Consider the following 24,189-nt stretch of genomic DNA (forward strand, 5'->3'; position numbering starts at 1 on the left):
GAGCATCCCCACTTTTCCTGAAGACGACACCGGAGCTCAGAGATGTCAAGGAAGTTGCCTAAGGGCGTCCAGCACTTGAACCAGTTCCTGCAGCACAGAACCTGTCCTGCCTTCACGGCACTTCAGAGCAAGGGAGCTGCCGGGAGGGGACTCAGAAGCCCTCCTCTCAGACCCCTGCCCTCCCCAGACCCTGGGTTCCTTTGCAAGGAGACAGGGGACCCACGACATGCTGGGCTCACAGTCCAGAAAGGACCTGCTCAGCAAATGCAGTACAAGGAGTTGGTGCTTCGGCTTGCCACTGAAATTGCATGGCCTTGAAACCACACTGCTCTCCTCTCAGGCTCAGAATCGTATTTCCTTTGGAGAAAGGGGAGCCAAGAACCCAGGGAGTAACAACAGCAAACAACAGCACAAATGAGCCAATGTTATAGAACCAGAGAGAGGTCAACGCCCCCGCCCCCCAAAGAAAAATGCAACAACCACAGAGTACAACCTTCCACAATACCGTACTTCTCTGTCTGTGACACATCAACGTCGCCCTCTGCTGCCAGTCGTCAGTATTACCCCAACTCCCAGAGGTGAGAGCTAATCTCCAGCTTCCCCTTGGCCCTCCCCCCCCCCCCAACCCCCGCCCCCGTGTCTGAGCTATGACACACATCCAGGGGCCACGCTTCACATTACAGCCGTGATTCTCTTTGACTTTAAGGAGCACAGAGAAGGAATTCTCCCTGGCTCTGACCAGGCATCTTCCAAACCCACAGCTGAAAGCTGTCTGAGGTGCAAGGTGCAGAGTTTGGGTTCCCCAAACCACTCTGATGATAAAACAAACAAACAAACACAAAAACACCTCCTTGCCCTGGCCTGTTTGGCTCAGTGGATAGAGCGTCAGCCTGCGGACTGAAAGGTCCCAGGTTCGATTCCAGTCAAGGGCATGTACCTTAGTTGCGGGCACATACCCAGTGGGGAGTGTGCAGGAGGCAGCTGATCGATGTTTCTCTCATCGATGTTTCTAACTCTCTATCCCTCTCCCTTCTTCTCTGTAAAAAATCAATAAAATATATTCTTAAAAAAAACAAAAAACACCTCCCTTGAGTGAGATGCTCCAGCGTGCCAAGTCTTCTAAAGCAGCCACCAGTTGCATTTCCCTTTTTCCTGAAGAAGGCAGTGGAGCTCAGAGATGTCAAGAAAGTTGCTTAAGGGCGCCCAGCACTTGAACCCGTTCCTGCAGCCAGTGTGAGATGAGGGAGGGATCTGAGGTTCCAGAGACTGCCCTGCTCCTCCTCCCCGCCTCACGTTCTCTCTGCTCACAGTCCCACTGCACATGTGCCCCAGTGTGCCATGGGAAAGCAGGGGCCGGGGGACATTTAAGGAGCTGTCATGAGGAGCAGAGCACCCAGCTCTGTGGCCAAGTCACAGCCGGAGCCCCAAGTGGGAAGTGGGTCCCAAGACCCCTGGTGGGAGTTGAAGCCACTCTGACCCTGAGCAACCCCTGTCCTCCGTCCTCACCTGGGACTGTGACTGCCTGCAGCTGTGCCTCCCTGTACCAAACAGCCAGGGTTCCAAAGAACAGGTGGCCCGACTGCCTATTAATCCACGTGTCCTCCCTGGGGCGGGCTCAGGGCTGCCCGATCTTCACATCTGATTGACCCTCCATTGGCAGTGGGGAGGACCACTTCCCTCCACACAGCACCTCGTCACAGGGTTAATGACCTGGAATCAGCACCCACTCTGTGGACAGCTCCCCCACTTTACAAAAGGCTCCGCCCCTGAGACTGGGTCATTTCATGAAGCAGAGCAGTCCCATGGGACAAGGACGATAACTGTGTTAAATAAAGGGGTCTGTGCATCTCCCAGGCAGCCTGGGCCTTCAAGAATCGCAGGACACTGTGCAGTGGTTGTAAATTCACTGTGCGATCTACTCTTTGACAGCCTATGGGCAAGGTTTGGGGCCAGGAGCCTATATGGGGGACAGAAAAATGATCGACTAACAAGCCTTCCCTCAAGTCCACAGGAAGCTCAAACAGGTGCATGAGGAATGAGCAAAACAAGGCAGTTCCCGCTGAGTCACCAGGAGGGAGGAGGGACAGGGTGGCCATGCCTCCCAGGGGCTCCCACCCACTGAGGAGCTGACTCTCGGCCATGGAGGTTGGGCAGACCTTGGAAGGATGAACATCATCCCCGGATGATGAGACAGCAGAGCCAGGGCGTGGAGGTGGGAAAATGCAGAGCGTGCCTGGGCAAGCGGGCATCCTGCGGGGAGGGGAGGGGACTCGTACCTAGGAAAGCAGTGAGCTAAGGACTGGAAGGGAGGGTGGGCACAGGGCAGAAGGCTCTGATGGTGTGATGCATCTGGAATACTCTGTAGGCAGAGGGGGCCCTGAGGAGCTGGGGGAAAGGGGTCGGGACCTGAGCTGCGAGGTAGGACGCTAGTCTGTGGGGTAGAGGGGGTGGGGGGTCAGTCGGGAGGTTGCTGCTGAGCAAGGCCCGGGAAGACTCCAAATGAGGACCATGGCCTGGGGAGGCCGGGGAGGCAGGGCACCAGCTGGGTGTCATTGTTACTTTTGGTCAAGAGCTTGTGGGCCGTAAACCGGTGCTAATCCCTCCCCAGCCTTCACTCTGAGCCTCTCCTGGGTCTAGGGGGACCCTCTCTCCTTATCACTACTTCTCCCAAACCCAAAACTGCCCCCAAGCTGCTACCGCCCTTTCCCAAACCCAGAACCAGCCAGTCAAGGTCGAAACATCAGATGGTGCCCCAGGGTGATTCTGGGGCTCAAAAGAGCTGCTCTATGGACAGAGCCCTGGTTCTGTGTCCCTGGCAGGCTTTGCCTGCACCCCACGGGCTGCCCTGCCCTGCCCTGCCCAGCTGGACCAGCCAGAGGTCTGAGCCAGGGCACCTCAGTGCCAACCCTGTCCCCAGATGAACAGGGAGGTGGCGGGGCCTCTTGCCTCCCTCAGCTCACTGGGCTTTCTGCAGGGAAAGGGAAAAACTGGAGGATGGTGCCCTGGCTATGGGAGCGGGGACAACTCACCCATCCGCTGCTCCCTCAATCAGATCCTCCCTCACACACGTTCTTGTTCACAGGTGCTCACAGGTACATGACACACATGCACACACCACATGATGAAATCCACCCCATCAGGCGTCTGCAAGAACAGCCGTGTGCTTGGCCAGGCCATCGCTGAGGGAAGAAGACGGGCAGCTGCTTGCTGCCCACTGAGAAAGGGTGTGGGGAGAGGGGAAGGAACGGCGTAAATGCCAGAACAAAGCAAGCAAGGCGAGGGCCACCGGCGGGGAAGGAGAAGGAAGACGAGGGTGGGGCTGGAAGGACACACGAAAGGCTTAGATGAAGAACCAGAGGCCCATCTCTCAGCTGGAGGATCTGTAGGGTGTGCCAGCTTCTGCCCCCATACTCAGATACACGCACGCACGTGTGCACACACACGCACACACACACACTCACGCACACGAGCGCGCGCATGCGCACACACACGCGCACACACACATGCACACACACACACGGAGACAGTGCGTATCTGACCACAGTGTGATGCTAATGGACAATGAGAGCTGCCTTCTGAACACAGGCCACGCAGGCAGCCCCATAGTTATCAAGCGGATCTTTAATGTACTTTCCAACTCACGTTGCACAAAAATCATTGGGACCCTCGGAAATTCAAATGACTCACTCCCCACAGTTAAAGCTTTGGGAGGATTTGGGAGAAATCGTGTTCTGTTCCCGGGACCGGCGTTTCCCTCCCTGTCCCCAGAACGCACAATCTCTGAAGGATGCACGCCACCCCTCTGGGGTTCGCTCGCCTGGCACGCCTCCTCACAGTCCCAGTCCCGTCCACGGGCCCCCCACAGTGGGCCCCCCCTGACACTGGGCCCAATGTCACTGATGGACAATCCCCGCCTCCTGTTCCTGTTTGCTGTTATCAGCTGGTCCCAATCCGCTGAGCCACCAGCCTAATGCCCCAGGTACTAGATCCTGGGGCAGAAGTTCCAGCCTAAATGCCACGGAAATAAATTCTAGGAGGTCCCCTCACCCTGACCCAAAGCTCCAACAGGAATTTTCCTGACGGACCCAGCATCAGAATGAAAACCAAGGCAGCCTTCAGAGCTCACACACAGGGGCCAGACGCTGTCCCAAAGCCTCACCCAGACGGACTCCTTCAAAGCTGAAGAACAACTCTACGAGGCAGGACTATTAGCATCAGCCCCACTTTCCAGGTAAGCAAACTGAGGCCCAGAGAAGTGAAGTAATTTGCCCGAAAGCACACAACTAGTAAGTGGGTTCAAACCCAGGCAGGGTCGGGGCTCTTAACCATCGCATGAAACTGCCTCTTCCAAGGGAGCCCAGCGGCCCCGCCAGAGACAACTCCTCTAGGCCCCCGAGGCCCGTGAAGCAGCCTCATCTAGAATCGGGGCTCTCCACGCACCTGCTCTGAAAGCCGCAGGAATGATACAGCCAAGAGCCCTGAAGCACCAACTCCCAGGCAGAGAGCGCGTTTGAGCAGCTGCAGGAGCCCTCTGTCAGCCACCCCATGCATGCTCCCCGGGCAGCTCAAGTGAGGTGGGGACCCTGGGGTTTCCAGCAGCGATGGGGCTGGTGACCCAAAGGGGGACCGCGGAGGAGCAGCCTCTCACCAGGAGGGTTCATACACCCCTCCATGGGCCCACTGCCCTCCCCACCCTGCCCCCCTGCCAGCTCCTGCCCCCCTCCACCCGACTGCACAGCGCAAGGCAGAGACAGACCAGGCCAGCTCAGGGAGGCTGCGCCCCGGTTCTGACTTACTTGAAGAAGTCCTCCTTGCAGTAGACGCTCCCGGCCCTGGAGAAGCACCTGTCAGCCAGCTGCATCTGGCAGTCTGCACACTTGAGGCAGGAGCTGTGCCAGTGTCTGTCCAGGACCTTCAGGATGAACTTGTCCAGGATGTGCTGGTTGCAGCCAGCGCACTGGGGGATCTCTGCGGGGAGAGGAGAGAGAGGCAGCGTGAGCCCTCAGCACAGCACCGCTCACCAGACGGGCCCTGTGTGGATGCCTTCCCACCCCCACCCCCACCCCTCACCCCCGCCATGGTGGGGGAGGACAGAACCTAGCGTCCAGGGCTGCCGCATGCAGCTGTGCAGGCCGTACACTGCACAGAGACCTCTGGTCAAGGGGGCTGAAATGCAACCCATGCTTTGCTGGTCTTGCTTTGGGTGTCTTTGGCCCAAAGGCGTCTTCTGTGTTTCTAAGGGCACCACAAGGCTAGCAGCATCGGCTCACCCCATGTATGCCAGCTGCAATTCCACAGCCCGCGGGCCAGGAAGACCCAGCAAGCTTCTCCTCCATGTCCATGACACTTTCACTACTGGGTGGAATCTGGGCTAAAAACATCATCGCCAAAGCGAGACCTGCCCAGGCATGGGCCGAGAGACCATCGGGCAGAAAAACCAGATGACTTGTGCAGGGGGTGAGCAGAGATCGAGGCCCAGCTCTGAGGGTGTCTGTGGAGGGAGAATCTCAGTGTCTTGGGAGGATCTCCTGGGAGTGTTTTAATGAGCTGCCATGGATACCAGGGACTGGCTCCAACAACATCCCTCCTAACGCGCCTTCCTGGGCTGCAGACCTCAAACCAGAAACGGCGTTTCCAGGCTCCCTTGCAGCTCAGGTTCCACCTGTGATTTAGAGTCTGCCAATCAGATGTACTTCAAAGGGAGCTGGCCCTGGCCGGTTTGGCTCAGTGGATAGAGCATCGGCCCATGGACTGAAGGGTCCCGGGTTTGATTCCGGTCAAGGCACAAAAGAGAGGCAACTGATCCATGTCTCTGTCTCTCTCCCTCCCTTCCGCTCTTTCTAAAATACAACGGAAAAATATCCTTGGGTGAGGATTAACCCAAAAAAAGGGGGGGGCCTGAATTGAGAACTAAGTTAAATGGAGGCGCAGCCTTCGGGCAGGCTGCCCTGTGCGGGTGTGCAGCACGCAGAGGCCCTGGGGTCGGGGGCTGTGATGTCCTGCTCAGTCATGGCAGAGGCGAGGAATTCCGGGGGCTGGGAGTTACTCCTGGAAGCCTGGCCCACACATGGCTCCACTGAGATGCAAGCGACCTAATACCAGGTCACTGACCACCTTCCACTTAGTGAAAGTGGATTCTGTTGTCTGCAACTCAACCCCAACCACTGCCCAACCACTGTTCTTCCCGCCCCTGGTGGCTTTCTATCCAAGGTCTGTTTTCCCTCCGTTTCACCTTTACCAAGGGATTTTGAGTCAATGAAGCAGTTTCAAAATAGACAAGATGGTCGGGCTTCCATGGGGTGATGAGTAAATAGACCCTCCCTCCCCACAACCCCAAAGGGAAGGCAATAAATTAACAACAACAAAAACACATAAAAGTGTAAGCATTTGGCTGGCATTTCTCACCTCTATTGTAAATAGGACCTTTGCTAATTATTTGTTTACACAGTGTCTTTCCCATTAGAAGGTGGGATTCTCAAGGGGCAGCACCAGCGTTTCTCTGCCTTGTAAACTCGCTGCCTAGCACGGTGCCTGGCACACAGGACACCACCACAGATGTTAATCGCGGGATAAATAATTGATCAAATCCTCTCTCAGAAGCTCACCTTGAAACACTTATCCTCTAGTTTCTCCTGCACATTCCCAAACGTCAACAAACGTCATAAAACCAAATCTCTCATGAATCACACAGGTTTCTCAATTCATGTTTGTTGGTTGTGACATAATTTTAAAGTGTTAACATATGGGAATTAGCCTCAATACACTGGGAGAAAATTAAAAACATCTAAACTATGGAAGGAGAACGCTTTCTCAAGTAGAAAGTCATTTGTATCTAAAACGTATACCCAGGCGGTGGGACAGTCACTAAATTGCCATCACTAGCCCTGTACACACGTGTCAGTCTTGGACCCCATTAAACCCCGACCCCAGCCTGTTCCCTTCAAGGCTTTGGCAGCCACCAACATTTGCCTGAAAGTCAGACCCCTTTGATGCCTTCCTTGCCCTTTGACCCCATTCTCAGGCCAAGTACACCATGAAAACTACCAGGAGTCACACTTGGTGAAGTATGTGAAAACTGGACACTTGCTACCGGTCCCAGATTGAATGGGGATTTTTTTCTATCTCAAAAGGTTTCCTCTGTGACAAAGAAAGTGTTCAACCAACAATTGCTCACCAAGGAGTTCCGATGTGCCCAGCAAAGTGCTAAGCACATGATGACTAAAGGAATCTCCACCGGAGAACAGGGGATAGAGAGCACGCAGGGTAAGACCACGGATTCTGGAGTTGGACCGCCTGCGTTCGAATCCTGGCCCTGCTTTATAACCTTCAACAAATTAGTTTGCCTCCATTTTCTGGCCTGTAAAGCAGTGGGGGCGGGGGGTAGGGTGTGATGATGACGGAGTACCTCATAGGATTGTTGTGAAGACTAAACAAATCACAGTGTATACAGCTGGTGCTCAGTAAGGGCTTGCTATCATTAGGAGATAACTGCAGTAATCGGGTGTTTGATGTGGTGCCGCTGGGGCTGAGGGGAAAGGAACGTTAGAAATCCCTGGCTTGATCTCACTGAATCTTCCCAGGGACCCCTGCTTGGAGGTCATGACCCTCACCTGGAGGCTCAGAGAGCACCCACATCACACAGCAGCTCTGCAGGCTGGGGGGCTGCTCACTCAACCACACCCCTGCCTCTCTCCAGGAATGATCAGGATCCCCAGGGTGGCCAGGGAGGCTGTGGCTGGGCGAGGCCTTGGGAGCGGAGGGATTTGGATACACACAGGTGAGACTATGAGGAGTGACAGGTGCATAACCAGCAGCTCCTGTGGTGCAGCAAGTCGGGGGCAGAGACGGACATCCCACGCGAAGAGGGGCCAGAGGGCGGGGTCTCTCCTGCAGCTGCTGGGCCTGGGGCTTGAGGAAGGGAGTGTCAGGGAGATGGCTCTGGCCTCATTTTTCAGGAGAGGGGAGGGAAATTCTAACCAAGAAGCCCTCAGGGCTCAGGGAAGTGGTTTGGGGACAAACGGGTACAGAGCGCAGGAACCTGTGAGCACCAGCCCCTGTGCCTGGCAGTCACCCCGGGGCACACCGCCTGCTGCTGGATCTGGGGAGCCAGGGACTGGGCCATCGGAGGCAAATTCACCCTTGGAGAACCAGCCAGAGAACCGCCCTCCGGGTGCTGAGCGAGCCCTGGAGGGGTGGGGGGGCGGGCGCCTGCTCCCTCCCCGCACCTCCTGGGTCTGGGGCCAGAGGCCGCCGATTCCCACCTAATTGTTGTTTGGCCTTGCCTGGGAGGAAAGATGCGGCTATATTTCTCCTCCCGGCTGCAAATGCACAGGGATGAGGGCGAGGATGTATGCCCATAAAATTTATTTCGACCAAGGTATCTAGTGGGACCCTTAATATGATGAGTATTCAAGAGAGAATACATTAAGGCTAATGTATGCAGGGAGGGCGGGCCGGGAGTTTTAGAGGCTTGCAAGCCCAGACAACAGCACGTTTAGGAACAACACTAAGAGCAGACCAGCCATTGCAGCCCCCAGCTTGCAGAGAGGCGTCCCCCGGGAGGGGCCGGGCTGCCCAAACTTGGGGTTCTCAGAGGGAGGCAGGTCTTGGGACCAAACCGGGGTCCTCGGGGCTTGGCAAAAAAAATGTAAGGGACATACTAAGGGTGCTTTTTTAAATGAAAAAAATAAAACCTTCCCCACTGTAGATTTTAAGAGGAGAATTTTTAAAAAACAAAGATAATGTAGAAATGCTTTAAGAAATCCATAATATACAATAATAATAGTAAAACCAGGTGTCGAGAGCCTGTTATGAGCTGTGCTGGGTCCTGAGTGCATATTAATTACCTCAATAATCCACACACCAGGGGAGGAAGGTATCATTATCCCCATTTACAGGTGAGGAAACTGAGCCTGGGAGAGGGTAAGCCAAGTGCCCAAGGTCCCGCGGTGGGGGAGCCAGGATTTGAACCAAGCCTGCGTAGGGCGGGCTAAGCTGACCTGAGAGCTGGAGTCTGAGGCACCACCTCGCCTGCCTGGCTCTACCCTATCATTTTATGGAGAGAAGGAGGCCAAGAGATAGCGTCCTCGCTGCTGCTCGGTGCACAGCGATGGGGCAAGTGGGAACACTGAACACCTCCTTAGCAACCAGGCTCCCTAACAACCGGGGAAAGGGAAACAGGGAAGTGTTTGAAGCACAGATCTGGGGCCTTCGGACAGAGTACGCAGGTGTGTACGGGACCACCCAGGGCCCTGGGGAGGCCTGGAAAAGGCGCCCCTGGGGGGGGGGATCCCCTCCACCCCGGTAGCCAGCTTGTTGAAGGCATCTGTCAAGTTCAGATTCCTCCCTGTGCGTGAGGGGGTGCAGCCCTGTGAACTCAGAGCCCACACTTCAGGTGACAGCGCGCCACGTAATTCTTTAGATTGCTGTGAAATGCAAGCTACCTAGAAAAATTTCAAAGGGCAACAACACTAGCCTTTTCAAAAACTTGCAATAAATTATTATTTTTTTTTTTACAGTCCAGAGAGAATGAGCAGGAGGGCGGTGACAGGGGTCTCCGACCGAAGTCAAGTTGTAGCCAGCGTTTCTAAGGAGCAAGAGGCGTCCCCAGCCCCCAGGAAAGGCAGCTCATTTCCTGCAGTTTTTACTGTCCCCAAACCCACCGTACACGCCGGAACAGAAGCAGACCCCGGGAGTCACTAAGGCAGAAGTTCATCTACAAACGCAGTTCCCGATGTAAGGCATCATTTCATTTCAAATGAAAATTTTTATCTTATCTGCACGCAGGTGTGTGGTGATGCTCTTTCCTGGGAAACTGGGGAGGGAAGCTCAGGCATGAAGAGACGGGACGCCCCTGGAACAGCCAGCAAACCTTCAGAGATGCTGGGCCACACAGTCCAACGCCCTCCCCGCTGGCAGGTCCCTCCACCAGCCGCCTGTCCTGCAGGGTGACGCGGCTGAAGGCACAGACCTAACCTCCCACGGTGAGAGCTGGGTGTGTGCATGCAGACACCCTCCCAGGCACATATTCACACATACAATTCACACACGGGCACGCCGTATGGAGAAACACACACAATCCCAAAGGTTACCCCATACACCAGACACACACACGTAGCGCATTCACAGACACACACACATATCCACATATACTCAGACAGCACACTTAGCATGCATACATACACATATCCCTATGTGCACAAACATATATTACAGATATGCACACACATTCACACATGCACACAAACACATGCACACACACATCCTCACACGCAGGCCAGGCATGGCCTTTCTGGAAACAACGCTCTCTCTGTGGCTGGGCAGCCATCACTGAGTGAGGGAGTGTCCCACCTGGAGCAGCGGGGAGAGGGGGCAGTGAGCGAAGCAGAAAGCCAGGCACAAGTAGGAACATTCTGTCCAAATTCTCTTTTGGAAAACGACTGGGGGGATTTGAAAGTTTTCCGTTCTGTGAGTTTAGACCTTCAAATCTTTAGGTTTGCCGAACTGTTTGTAATGTAAATCCCAGATCAGACTGTCTGCCAGACCTGGGATCAGATCCTGTTTCTGCCACGGATGTGATCAAATAAACAGCGTCACCTCTTTGAGCCTCCGTTTTCTTATCTGTAAAATGGAGATAACACCACCAGCCTGTGTGATCACATCAGATAACAAGACACCTGGCCCCATAATCCCACTGTCCGAGCTCCATGGTCAGCTCCTTTCTCCACTCTCGTGGCCACTCTCCAACAAGGTGAATTTATATATTCAAAATTTGTCCAAATCATTTCATGCTTTCCTGTTTGCCAATATACTATCTTTCCCTCTCTCACCCTTTTAAAATTCTCTTCCATCCCTTTAGTTCTAAAGCATCTGGAAGGAAGGGGCACACCCTTTCTAACCAGCCTTAAGTCCAGCGTATGAACTGATCGTGCAACATCCCAAGGGCTCAGGTGTTTTTAGGATAAAGCAGTCTGGCAGGTTCTTTCTGCCACAGAAGAAGGGCAAATTCGCCAGACCTTGGTCCCCTCCCCACCTGTGAATGGTGAGAACAGGGGTGTTGGGGCCACCAACCGCCTGGCCTCACTTCCCTTTTGCTGTAATGGATTCAAGTAAGAACGGGTTGAGTTCAAATTGCCATGTAAGGCTTCTAGAGTTTTTCTTGGAACATCTAAATGCCCAGTGAAAAACTGGCTGTTCTTACTGGATGAGAAATGGCTAGAAGCCCTTTGCCTGTAGCTGGAATCTACTTCATCAGGAAGCTTATGAAACCCACAACAGAATGCCCAGCCCCTGAGGCACCCAAAGTGCTGCCGTGGGGGGCACAGAGGGCCTATTTTTTCTGAGTGGCCCATCAGAAAGTGGGTTCCATTTTAGAAATCCCCAGATTCCTCCATTAGTGGAGTTTCAGAAAGCTGGTAAGTGCAAGAGATAAAAAGGTCTGATGTGGTCCATGGGAGACCAAATTGCCCATACCCCTCTGGTGAAACGTAATAAATGCTGTGCATCTTTATTCCCCACTCGCGTCTCTTCATTTCCGAGGAACGGCTCTCCAGGCACCGGGGGGCCACTGGGAAACATTTCAGAAATGGTCTGTGTGTTCATGTGATCGATTTTAATTCTTTGAAAAATAGTGTTTTCTATCTCTCTGGTCACAGAAGATCAACAAGGTGAGGGGGGAAAAATTTCTTTTTTCACTAAAGAGACTAAAATTAGAATCAACACACTTGACCAGAACTTCTAAACAATATTTAAAACAGTGCACCTTTCTGGGAAAATAGCATTTCAGATATTACCGTTGGAATTATAACGCTGATGAATATTGTAATATCTGTAAAATGGGTTTTTCTGTACTGATAGGAACAATGTCCATTTAACCGTGCTGTGAGATCAGATTAATATTTTGTCCAATTTGGACTGACATGGGCCATTTAGGAGTCCACTTTTTAAAGTGCCTTTTGGGTGAACAGAATTCCTTTTTGTTTCACAAACAGTTTCACTTGGCAGCCTCATGCCCAGGACAAGGTTGTCCTTGCTTCTCTCGGGGTGTGAGGTCTGCTTCAGGCCTCCCTCTTCGGGGAGCTCACAACACTCCGTGTCAGCGGGGCCACCTCTCGGACCCGGGAGCACTTCAGCCCACTGAGGGCGGCTCCAGCTGCAAAAAGGGAACCTTGACTCTGGCCTGTGAGATTGCCAGCTCTTCGAGTACTTGTAAACTTGCAAGCTCATTGCCTCTTCCCCAGAACCTGTGAAGAGTCAACCTCTCCATTTAAAAGGGCTTCCCTAAGGGCACACAGCTGGGGGCCAAAACCTTCTTTTTCTGTGGGACGGATTGTGGGGCTGAGGGAAGACCAAGGCTTCCCAACAGTGCTCACCAAAGTCACCTCTACCTGGCGGCTTCCGCCCCACATCCTTTTGCTGGTGACTTCACTCCAGGAATATGTTGTTGTTTTTTAGCTCTGTCTCAAATAACATTTGGTTCCAAAAAATAGATAATTTTAGTTATTTCTTAAGTTTCTTGACTAAAAATTGGAAGGAGAGGCCAAATGGGGCTTTATGGAAACACATATGCAACTGAAATTATTATGCAAATGTTGTTCTTGGAATTCTCCATGCCTTCCCCAATTATGAGGAAACAACAGTCCATGGCAGACGTCCTTGCTCCCATGCCTGCGTTTCCCGGAGTCCTAAAGAAGGCAGACCATCTTTAAAAGGCAGGCTGGAGAACACTCCGGGGGCTGATTGATTTAGTCTGGGAATGGCTAATTCTAAGGTGTATCAGCGGAAGGCCACAGGGACATACCTTGCATGGCACCTGCCTAAACTCAGACTTAAATTCTCGAATATCCCATTCTAAGGGTTTATAACAGAGGTATAGCTAAATTGACATTCAATTCATTGAAAGTTCTACTACTCGATATACGTTTCAAAAATAAAACTTTCCAATTCAAAGTTGCCACCTCCACTACAGACAATAAAATCCTGTTGTCTGATCACAGTATCCCTTTCAGATCACCTGGTAATTGTGCCGGAAGGAACCCAGGACTAATCCGTCCATGCAGTCCACATACGATGCAAACCTGAGGCGGAGGATGCAGTTTTACCTGGCAAATCATGACTCGCTGTGTGTGTCCTCCCCACACCCCCTCCTGGCTCTTTATCTGCCATTTCCCTATTAAAGACTATTCATTTTTCTTGAACAGTTTATAACTTCCTTTTTTATATTTCCCTTATTCTAAACCAATGTATCTTAAAGAGACCTAAGTGTTTTATAAATTTTCTTTTAAGGGACCTTCACAACCTAGTAAGCATAATCCCATAAACATCACAGCTGAAGCACAAAATTCCAAAGTTAATTCTTTAAAACTTAAGGCGAAAAGGTGCATTGGACATCGTGGTATTTTGGGGGGACAGGGACAACAGAATTAAACAGAGGTCTGGGCCAGCCACAAAAACAATGGGAAAGTATAATTTGAAAAATCAGCATTCCACAGAATCCTATTCTCTACTATAATCATATTCACTCACATACTTTAAAAACACACCATTCTACACATGTCTTATCTAATTTCTAGTGCTATTTGTCTTGACAAAGGATTAACAACCAGAAACAAAGTCAAAAAATTCCTCCTCTTATCAGAAGTGATCACCCGAACACTGTCTTTCCCTCCGCTTCTCCGGAATCCTTCTCACCACCGTCCTATTTGTTTCACTCGGTAGTTTGGGGCCCCTTGGAAACTCTCCTTTGTTCTTTTTCTGCTGAGCCAGCTCAAAAATAGTAACCTCTCCAGTAAAAGATCAGATTCAAAGGTATCCTGGGACAATTTCAATGTGACCATTTTAAGAATGAATCTGGGTAATGAATCTAATGAATCTTGTAGTAAATAAAATACACAATGTAAACACGGATTGCAGGTGTAGGGTTATCTTCTAGGTTACATATTGACACAAAATTCGTCATCTTCAGTAGGCTAGATATCCTCGGTAATTGCAGATAAAACAGAAAATCACATCACACAAATCCAGGACCACCTATGGAAATGTCCCAGACACATCTCTGCTTCCACGGCATCGACACGTTTAATCACTGCTACGTCCCCGCGGCGCCCTTTCCTGATGTCTCATTCTGTAGCTACAGTCCATATGTTTGGCAACCTCCCCCTCATAGGAAGAAACTTCCAATTAATTTGGCTGCAAGTTTTGTCTCTATGAAGCTATTCCCAGAACCAATCCCCTCACCCCCTAACATTATAATTAAAGCAAATTATACTTTAAAGACAGTTGAGGGTGAGATACCGCAGTAAAACATCTGTGGCTAGACCCAGACTGACAGAGCGAAGCGGGTGGGGAGAGCTGAGAAAATAAATCCACCTAAATAACAACAGGAGTTAGGACCTGCCTCCCGAGACGATGCTCCAGTCCTCCACGGTCACAGTGAACCCAACGTACATCTTCCAAGGGTGAATCCATCTAATTTGCCAATTAAACCCAACCCGTCCGCCTACCCCCAACAGCAGTGCCTCAAAATGGTTGATTTGCGCTCCATTTTGATCAGGGCTCCCTGTGAGAAATGTTTAGCTTATTCTGTCTTGAACCCAGAAACTGCCACATCCTCCCAGGCCTCCCAGAAAGAGGGCGGGAGATGGACCTCCCCACCCTGCAGCCTGCTGGGTGCTCAGCCCCCACCGAAACCTCTTTGCTGTGAATTCAGGCACAAACGCAGGTTCCTCCCTGCACAGATTTCACGGAGGAAAGAAGGTACGAAGGGAGGGAGAGAAGGAAGACATTCAAGCCACCACGGAATTATACTGAAAGCAGTAGACCCCGTTTGCTCACATCTGTGTTATGGCATTGTTCACACTCACCCAGAGAAAAGGCAAAAAATACCACAAAACCCCACTCCCCAGCGCTCCCCCAACCCAGCAGCTCCTCATGCCAACAGCTGCTCCGGTCTGTCTCCAGCCTGGGTTTTCCCCTTCCTTCCTCCCATCAGCTAAAGTGGTTCCAAGCCCCCCGTGCGTTCCAGAGTTCTTCAGCTCTAACCCTGATAAATTCCCCTGATGGAAAGAAATGACAGAGGTCCTCCATCCAACTCCACCGGCCTCCCCCTCCCCGCACATCTCCCACTTGGAGGAAGAAATTAATTTCCCCGGCCAGAGAGAGCCACCAGAGAGCCACCTCTCCTGAGTCAAACAGGAGTCTCGAAGGAGCTTTCTTCACAATGTGAGGGACGAGAGGTTAGTCCCCGGTGACTAATTTCCCCTCGCTGGCCCAGCCCGCAGGTGCAACTCGCAAGGCCCCCTCCCCGGCCCAGGGTCTCCCGGAGTTCTGTCTGCTAATTCGGCGCTAAGTAGTCGCTAATTGACTGCGGCGCTGAGTCAAAGGGCACTGCAATCCGAGGCCGATGGGAAGTTACAACAATAGAAATATTTAGGACTTGTGGGCTGTCTACACCTGGTCAGCCGGGTCACCGGGTCACTGTTCAATACACCAGCCGGTCCTGTGGGCCGCGTTTCGTCCGCTCAGTGGACAGAAATTGCTTTGCGGGCTCCCTCCTGCCTCCTCCCCCACCTCACCTCCAGGAGGGCTGGGTTTTTAAAAAATTCACCCTGGAATGTGCAGGCGTGGAGGCGGGTCTCCCGACGGCTTGGGGACTCACGTCGCTCTAATCCCCGGAGCAGCCAGCGCACATTCCTGCCTTAACCCGGCTTTGTATCTGGCGTGTCTGGGGGCAGGTACACCTGGCTTTGGTCCTCCTGCCGTTAATTTCCTGCTGCTCTGGGTGTCATCCTGCCCAGGCCTTGCTAGTAATTCCTGATTAGTTTCACCCGGCAGATCCTTGTAAAGAGACATTCGCCCTGCCTATTCAAAAAGGAGGAGGAGTAATAGCAACTTAAATAATAATAATAATAATGATGATGATGATGTCCCATCCTGGATGAAGCCAAGCTCTGAGCCCGGAGAGGAGCAGGCGCTGGGTCCCAGGTCAGCCGCGGCCTGGCCTCCTCTGGGACCCTCGGTGCAAGCACCTGCGGCCGCGCCATTTCGCCCTCCCCGGCGCAGTCACCAACTCCCCTCCAGTTCGACTTCAGTTCACACCAGCCGCTGCCCGGGTCGAGACCCGGTGTCCCCGGGGCCGGCCCGCGCGCTTCGAGGTCCGCTAAGCGCGGGGAGCAGGGCGGGAGCCCAGACTCGAACTCGGGCAGGGCGCTCGCATCCCGCGTCCCGGTTGGCCACCTCCGGGCTCTGTGCAGGAGGCGCCGCTCCCAACCGAGGAGAACCGCTTCCCAAGGGTTAAAAAGTGACCGAAAGACTCACGCGGCTGGCGCAGGAGTTTAGTTCCGAGTTCCCCAAGGCTTGGTGTGAAATGGGTACGAGGAGCAAGAGAGGGTTCCACCGGCTCCCCTCGCTGGAGCGCAGCCGAGCAACCTAATTCCTCCAAATTCCTCCTAAGTTTCTGCCGCCCAAAGCGGCTGGACACGCGTCCCAGGCGGGGCGAACCCCCACTCGCTCAGGGCCAGCCCGAGAGTAAGACAGGAAAACGAATGGGCGAGGTACCTCGGCTGGAGAGAAAGGGCAGGGGCGCGGGCACGCCGAACGCGGCCGCGTTGGGTACAGCCTCTCACCCCATCCGCAGCCGCGACCTGTCATCTACCCCGAGCTGCGGGACACGGCGCCCGCAAAACAGGCTCCTCCCGAGGAGCACCCCGTCTGCACCCACCTCTCCTGGCGGACCTTCCAAAGCTCTGGGCGCGGGAGGTGACAGCGCTCGGGACCGAGCGCCGCGCAGCAGATGCCTGGAGCGGGAATCCAGCGTCCGTCCCCGGGCCACCACGGCGGCACCTGCCCTGGGGCGGAGGCCTTCGGCCCCGGTGGCGGCGAGGCCGCTCAGGTCGCAGTCCCAGACCCGAGGACGCCGCTCCGCTCAGCCCCGCCGGGCTCTGGCTGTCCGCGAGCCTGCGTCCAGCGAGGGAACACCTGGCGGCTTTTCTCCGCTCGGCCCGACCTCGCCTTCCCCGGGGCCGCTCAGGGCAGACCTTCGCCCCTCACCCGCCCCACCTGCGGGCCCCGGGCCCAGGTTGAATCGCTAACGCGGCTCCCGGGGGAGCGCTGGGACGGCGGCCTCCCGGGAGGGCTCCCTGCGCCCTCGCGCCCTCTCTGATGGAGGCAGAGGACCGGAGGAGGCCGGAGCCTCTACCCCTCGGACGCCCCCGCCATCCTCCGCCTCAAGCCGCGTCACCTCGTTCCTCCAGATCCCCTCCGGGTGGTGCGCAGCTCCGGCCCGAGGCTGGGGCGGCACCCGCGCGGTGAGAGAACCCGAACCCGTAACCCGAGAGGCTCGAACCTGCTGTCGGGGACGCCTCGTGGACTCGCACCTGGAAATGTTTGTGACGCGGGATGGAGGTTTGCGGTGCCGGAGGCAGCTATCTGAGTATCTGTACCGGAATCTGATGGAACATCTAATGGTGTTCTTGTCTCCCCCTCCGTCCCCGCACCACGAGAAAGGCGGGGACGGGAGAAGGAGCGCATCGGGACCGGAGTGCGAGCGCGCGCCCGGCGGTAACGGAGCCCGTTCCAGCCCTTCCCAAAGGGCCTGCCCGCAGGAGCCCGGGAGGAGAAGGGGAGTGGGGCACCCAGAGAAGTCCTTCGCCCAGATCCTCCCGAACACAGAATCAAATGCCCTTTCCCCGCAGCTTCAGGTTCATTAGAGCTGCCAGAAGGAGAGATTTTAGGAGACGAGGAAGGACAGGAGACGCACCGGGCCTGCTCCCCATTTACCGCCCCGGCCTGGACCAGCGGGCGCTCCTCCCTCCGGCTGCCCCGCTCCCGGCCGGCAATGCGGGGCAGCAGGTGCCCGATGTCCTTTAGCCTGGTGCCCCGGAGACAACGTGGGCAAGGGGTCGACAGGAGGCCCACCTCCACACCTGTGCCAGCAAGAGGGGCCCGCAGGACGCAGGTGCTGGGGGGGGGGCGGGCGGACTGTTTTATTGGGGAGGTGAGAGGTGCGAGAAGGCGCGGGAGCGCTCACAGCAACTAGTGCTGCGGGGCAGGCGGCGCGGTGAGGACTCCGACCTTGACGCTCCTACCCTCCGAAGGAGGCAGAGGGGACCGCTGGGTAGAGGCAGGATGTGCCTGGACCCAGAAGGACCTGCGACCCTAAATCGTAGTCCAAGGGCCCGAGAAAGAAAAAAAACCCTGAACCCTTTCAAACGGGCAAAAGGGCCTTGGGCTCTTACTGGACGTGACCCCACGGTGCCCTCTCCAGCACACAGAGCGCTCCTGCCACCCGCAGCCAGGAAGGGGGTTCTGAGCTCCTTGGGAAACACTAATGGGAGGCGGAATGGGGCTGCCCAGCCCACCGGGTGAGTTTAGGGGGCTGGGGCTCTGCTTCTCCACCCCAGGCTGCTCCTGGGTGATTCCCAGCTGCCTCCGCCTGATGCTTCCCGAGCTTCTTGTCCCAGGCCACCCCCTCAAACCGATGACCCCCCCCTCCCAATTTGGCAAAGTCCCAGACCTGTGGGGCCTGATCCGGAGCCCCAGGGCTGTGGGGGTTCGAGGCCCCATCGCCCAGCCACCTCTGCGCCTGGAAGCAGGAGGAGGGCCACCTCATCAACCAGATCCTCCAGGAGCCAGCACCGTGGCAGGCGGGCACAGTGTACTACGGAAGAGGACCTCGTGGAGAGAAATTATTACATTACTTGGCAAGGGAAAGTGCATGCACCTCACCCATCCCCAAAGAACATTCTGGAGTCCAGAGCCCCAGAGGCACCAAGGTTGGGGATCCCTAAGCCTGTGCCCCCAAGTGCTTCAAGTGTGGTGGCTCAGGGTGAAGGAGTAGGGCATGTGTATGTATGTGGGGAGGGGGGCAACCCCAACCTTCCAGTGGGTGGGATGGAGGGACCCTATTTGGGAACCTATCTGGGGTCTCCTCTCCACAGACCCACATTTAAACACCCACAGGCTGGGATCACCCTTCCTCCCTGAGGCCCAAGAACCTCACCCTCACATGAAGTTCTTAGGCCACAGGCCCCTGTCCCAGAAAAGAGAACTGTTGTGTAGGTGTGTGAGGGGACCCTGCCCCATCCATGCCCAGTTCCCAGCACCAACAGCTTAACTAACAGGCAGCGGCCAGATTTGCTGCAATGGGGTTGGGTATAATCCACACACATCCTAAAAGAAAAGAAAAAGCTGCATCCCAAAGTCTCCCAGGCCACAGCCACAGGCCCTGGGCAAGACAAAAGGAGAGAGAGACCACCCCCTCCTGGTTGGGCATTGCCTCCCTGGGCCGCCCTGAAGGAGTCCCCTTTTTCTACCCCATGGTTTCCTAGAGGAGGAGGCCAGGCTAACTGTAGCTTTGAAGGCAAGTTCTAGGCATTTTAGGAAATTGAGTTCCTGACGTGGAAATCAAAGCTGTCTCTGGATAAGAGACACAAAAAGTGAGACCATCTGAGAAAGACTGTCAGGGCCTCGCCTGCCCATCCTGCGCTCCAGTCCTAACCGGCAGGCCACCTACGGGCCACAACTTAGAGCGCAGAGCGCTGGGGAACGGGGTCAGGCGCGCACACTCCCCTCACTGGCACAGAGCTTACGATCTTGCAATCAGTTTAGGCGCAGTGGTTCTCAACCTTCCGAATGCCGGGACCCTTTAATACAGTTCCTCATGTTGTGGTGACCCCCAATTTCATTGTGACAAATTAAACATAATTAAAGCATAGTGATTAACCACAAAAACAATATGTAATTATATACGTGTTTTCCGATGGTCTTAGGCGACCCCTGTGAAAGGGTTGTTCGACCCCCAAAGGGGTCGCGACCCACAGGTTGAGAACCCCTGGTTTAGGGACTTGGAGCTCTTTTGCCAGGGCTTGTGTTTGTGCAGGGGCCGAGAACCCGCTCCTTCTCTGCCTGTGGTGGGGTGGGGATAGTAAGGGGACAGTGAACACCCAAAACCTCCTACAGACACACCTTGGTCAGCAAACTCCGCAAGGCACCGCGCAGACGTGAAGCTGTCCACACCTGACAAGATTAGGCACAAAGGATAACTGTAGGATATCAGCGAAGAAACAACCTAAGTAGGTTTGGGAGAAACTATGCTCTTCTAGTCCTTTCTCAGAAACTTGCGGGTAGCCCAGAACACACGCTAGTCAGCCTGCCTTTGGAGGTTTGGCCGGGACAGAAACCCTGCCATGGTGACCGGGGGCGCAGGAGGGCGCGCTCGTGCGCCCTCGTTCATCGGTGGGCAGCATCCTTGGATGAACCGGTCCTTAACTTAAAAGAAATCTACACGAAAGAAGTCGGGGCGGAAGCACAGCCCCATTGGCAAGCAGAGTGAAAGGACCTTTCGTCTCTCCGCGGTGCCCAGGGGCGTCCCGAAAAGCCCGCCAGCCTGCGGAGCAGGACTCGCGCTGCCCCCACTAGGAGCTCGACGCTTCGGGACCTGCTCGGGGTTACACACAGATTCTCTACCGCAGATTCTCGGTCCCGGAGTGGGGGACGGAGACAGACACACACCGGAGGTAAACACGCCCGGAGCCCCCGCCGCCTTGCTAATTTCGGGCGCCGGAAAGAAAGCAGAGGGCGAGCAGAGCGCGTAAACACCCTGGTCTCTCCCCTTCCGAGCCCAAGACCTCCTGAGAGCCCACCCTCGCCTGCACACAAGCGGTTCCCTGAGTTCACAACTTCGCCTCGGTGCTTCTCCCTCTTCGCACTCCTTGGCTAGATAGAACATGGCGAGCGGACTTCCCCTCTAGGAGCAGGCGGCCTGGGCGGCGCAGGCGGCACCAGCGGCACCAGCGGCGGGCGCCGCGAGCGGCAGCGGCAGGGACGCACCAGGCGCGCGTGCTCTGCGCGCGGGGACAGAACGTGCGACCTGGGCTTCGGCGCTGCCAGCCCGCGGGGCGGGGAGGTGGGGGGCGAGGGACGCGCTCTCCAGCGTCCCGCCAGCGAGGGTGAAGTTGCTATCGCTATGCTGGGAGCTTTGGCAGTAGCCCCCGGCGGGGTGGGGGCGAGGGTGATTTGGGGAGACCACCCAGCCCTCAGGCCTGCCCTGCAGCTTGTTCCCCTGGTGTCCCCAAACAGCACTCTGTCCCCAATGGTCCTAGAAAAGCCATGGGCTGGGGAAGCCGGGTTCGGTACTCTCGGATCTGGAAGGCTTCCACTTTCTGCCCCAAAAGCCAAGAGCCAGGCCCTTCGCCCCTGCCCTGTGACCGCCTCTGCGCCCGGGCTGCCCCTCGCCCCGCCAGGCCCCTTCGGTCCAGGCTGCGCGCAGCGTCCGGCCCGCCCCGCACCAGCCGCACCAGCCGGGGCTGCCGGCTGTCTTGTTATTCAATTAAATCAGCGAGAAAGGGGGGTGTCTTACGTTGCATCGGCACACCAAGCATCTCCGGGAGCCCCTTGACAGCCCCCTCCGCGGGGACAGCTGCGCTCTGCATCATCTCGGAGCGAGAGCCAGCGAGTCGCAGTCTACGAAGATCTCTCGCTCTCGCTCTCTCTCTCTCAAGCTGGATTCAGGAATTTGAAAATAATAATAAAAAGCCCAACCAGGCCGCCGAAGTCACGGCGGAAGCAGGACCCTCCGCCTCTCCTGGAGGATTCCACAGGCTGGCTGCCCCCTCCCCCCGCCAGTCCTCAGTCTGTTTCAAATCCCTTTGATCTCGCTCTCCCGGGTTGGTGCACATCCCGGTCGAGACGCTGTTGCTGCAGCCCTGGCTTTTTTCCCCTCCTCCCTCCCCCGCCCGCCTCTCCCCCCTCCCCCTCCACCCTTCGCGTGCCGGACGCCGGGGAGGCCGCGGTCACCCAGGCAGTTTGATTCATTCACACTGCAGGAACGGCCATGACGTCGCTTTCCGCAGGGAGGCCCGCCCTCCAGCCAATTCCCCCACCGGGCAGGGAGCGGCGGACACCGGTCAGAGTGGGGGGTCCTGGCGCCCCAAGTGGGGCCGAGGGTGCGGGAGGGCGGGGCGGCAGGAAGTGGGGAGGGGCCTCTCGGGCAGTCCCCCACCCCCACCCCGGCCCCGGCCGTGCGGCTCGCTCCGGGTGGATAAATACTGCGGCGGTCTGGACAGCGGCAGCAGGTGGTCCGGACAGCGGCGCTCAGGGCTGGAGGGTTCCCGCGGGTCCTCCGGGGGTTCTCGCTCCGGCCGGCGGCTCGCGTCCTCCCAGCGCCTCCATTCCAACCGAGGGGCGAGGAGGGGCGGGGCAGACCCTCCGGAGGCCCGGGCTGCACCGCGACGTCTTCCCCCTCGCGCGCTCTCGGTCCCAGGCTTCCCTCCGCCGGACTGAGCGCACGCCGTAACCAGCGGGCTCCATCCCCCTCTTCCTTTCTCTTCCCTGGCCAATTCCTTTCCCTCCGGCGCTCCCCTGGCTTTGCTCTCTCTCCCCCGCGTCTGGTTGAGGCTGGGCCAGGGACAGCCGGTCCTCCGCCCGGAACGCGCGTCACGCAGCCGGCGGCGGCGGGCCGGGGAAGGGGCCAGGGGCTGTGTGCGGAGGTGGCGGGGGAGCGCAGGCCACTGTGCGCGCCCCCCTCGTGCCGCGGCCTGCAGTCCGCTCTACGCTCTTTCTCCACCCGTCGGGGCCCCTTGCTTTGGGGCGACAGGGCCTCCCTGGCCGCTCAGCCCTGGTCCGCTCAGCCTGGTCCTGCCCTCGGTCCCTAGAGCCCGCTCTGCGCAGCCCGCTGCAACCGCGGGCGCTTTGAAAAAACCTCCACCTCGCGCCTGCAAGCAGGACACCCGGGCTCAGCAGCGAGGGGACGTGTGCTGCCGATCGTACTGACAAGACACACATCAACGCTCACATTCTCCACGCGGGTTCCTGGAGGAGATAAAGCAGAGGCCCGCTGCCGGAGCGGGTCTCCGTGGAGGTTCTCTGCGGCTGCATCAGACACTCGACGCCGCCTGCCAGCTCCGATGCCGCAGGGAACTAGCGGCTCTCCGGGTCCCAGCGGCTCTCCGGGTCCCAGCCCGTTGGTCGGCCCTTTCTGCGTTTTTCGTTCTAGAGATGCAGGCAGATGTGCCCTCCCAGCACAGTGAGGTCCAGCTCGAGTGGGAAGAGGAACTGTGTACCCTCGCCAGCCTTCCCGCCCGTCCCGTTTGTTGTTGTTGTTTGTTTTTGTTGTTGTTGTTTTTGTTGTTGTTTCCTGGTGTTGTCCCCAGAGAGGGGACACTAGGGTTGGGGAGGGACGAGCATGATGGCGCGTTCACCTGCACTTAGCATTTGTCTTCAGTGTCACAATGACTTCTATGGCTACTGGCAGGGGGTTGGCATACTTTCTTCCCGGTTTACCTGCGAGGTGACTCCAGCCCCCAAGAAAAAAAAAGCAAAGAACCACGGTGACATTTTCAGTGTTTTCCACAAAAATATAACTAATAAACAAACAGGAGGAAGTGCCAGCCTCTGTTAGCAATCAAAGACAAGCAAAATAAAACATCACAGTACATACCTCCTTTCATCTGTTAAATGGCCATCTGCTACTCTCACAGATATTGCTGGTGTGCGTTATAAACTCTTAAGTCCATGTGGGAAGCAAGATGGCAATTTGTATCAAATCCATAAAACTTTCATACCCTTTAGCTCATGCAATTCCACTAGTACACACAATAACATTGAAAAAAATAGTTTCATACATGAAGATGTTATTACAGCATTATGTTTTGGAGGAAAATAACCTAAATACCCCGCAAAATAAAAGATGTTTAGTGAAATAAGTTAAATTTGTTTGGTACTGTGTTATACAATTATTAAAACTAATTATGAAATCTAGCAACATGGAAATGAAGACTGATTTTAAAAAATCAGGATGCAATATTGTATGATTTTAAGTGTGGAAAAATGTTAGCAGTGATAATACCCACTGTTGATGAGGATGTTCAGAAATTAGAAAACAATATTCTGATGGGAATTCAAAAAGGGACAGTGTCTTCTGAGGGCATTTTGGCGATATGTTTTGTAGCCTAAAAATTTGACCCAATTCATGTAGAAAATTATCTGCAGAAAATAATCGAGAATATTTATAAGGATATAGTTACAAGGAAGTTCATAACATTTTAAAAAGAGAATAACCTACATATCCAACAATAGGGGATTACTAAATAAATTTGAGTAAATAAAATGGAATGCCTTGTAGTTGTTAGAAAATATATCAGAAGGATATTAGTAATGTAGAGAAATGTTTGAGATAAATTAGGAGGGAAAAAA

At 55.2% G+C, this 24,189-nt stretch overlaps 1 protein-coding gene across 1 annotated transcript in view; it reads right to left on the reverse strand.

The window, feature by feature from the left end:
• Positions 1-21,431, reverse strand: part of LHX4 (LIM homeobox 4) — a 44,408-nt gene extending 22,977 nt beyond the window's left edge. The window contains exons 1-5 of the mRNA XM_059675024.1: positions 21,356-21,431; positions 19,963-20,013; positions 17,756-17,921; positions 16,718-16,953; positions 4,797-4,968 (exon numbers count right to left, since the gene is read on the reverse strand). Of these exons, the coding sequence (XP_059531007.1) occupies positions 4,797-4,968; positions 16,718-16,953; positions 17,756-17,921; positions 19,963-20,013; positions 21,356-21,431 (701 nt within the window). The remainder of the gene's footprint in view (positions 1-4,796; positions 4,969-16,717; positions 16,954-17,755; positions 17,922-19,962; positions 20,014-21,355) is intronic.
• Between the last annotated feature and the right edge of the window lie 2,758 nt (positions 21,432-24,189).

The sequence above is a fragment of the Myotis daubentonii genome, chromosome 18 (genome assembly GCF_963259705.1).
Source record: "Myotis daubentonii chromosome 18, mMyoDau2.1, whole genome shotgun sequence".
NCBI lineage: Eukaryota > Metazoa > Chordata > Mammalia > Chiroptera > Vespertilionidae > Myotis > Myotis daubentonii.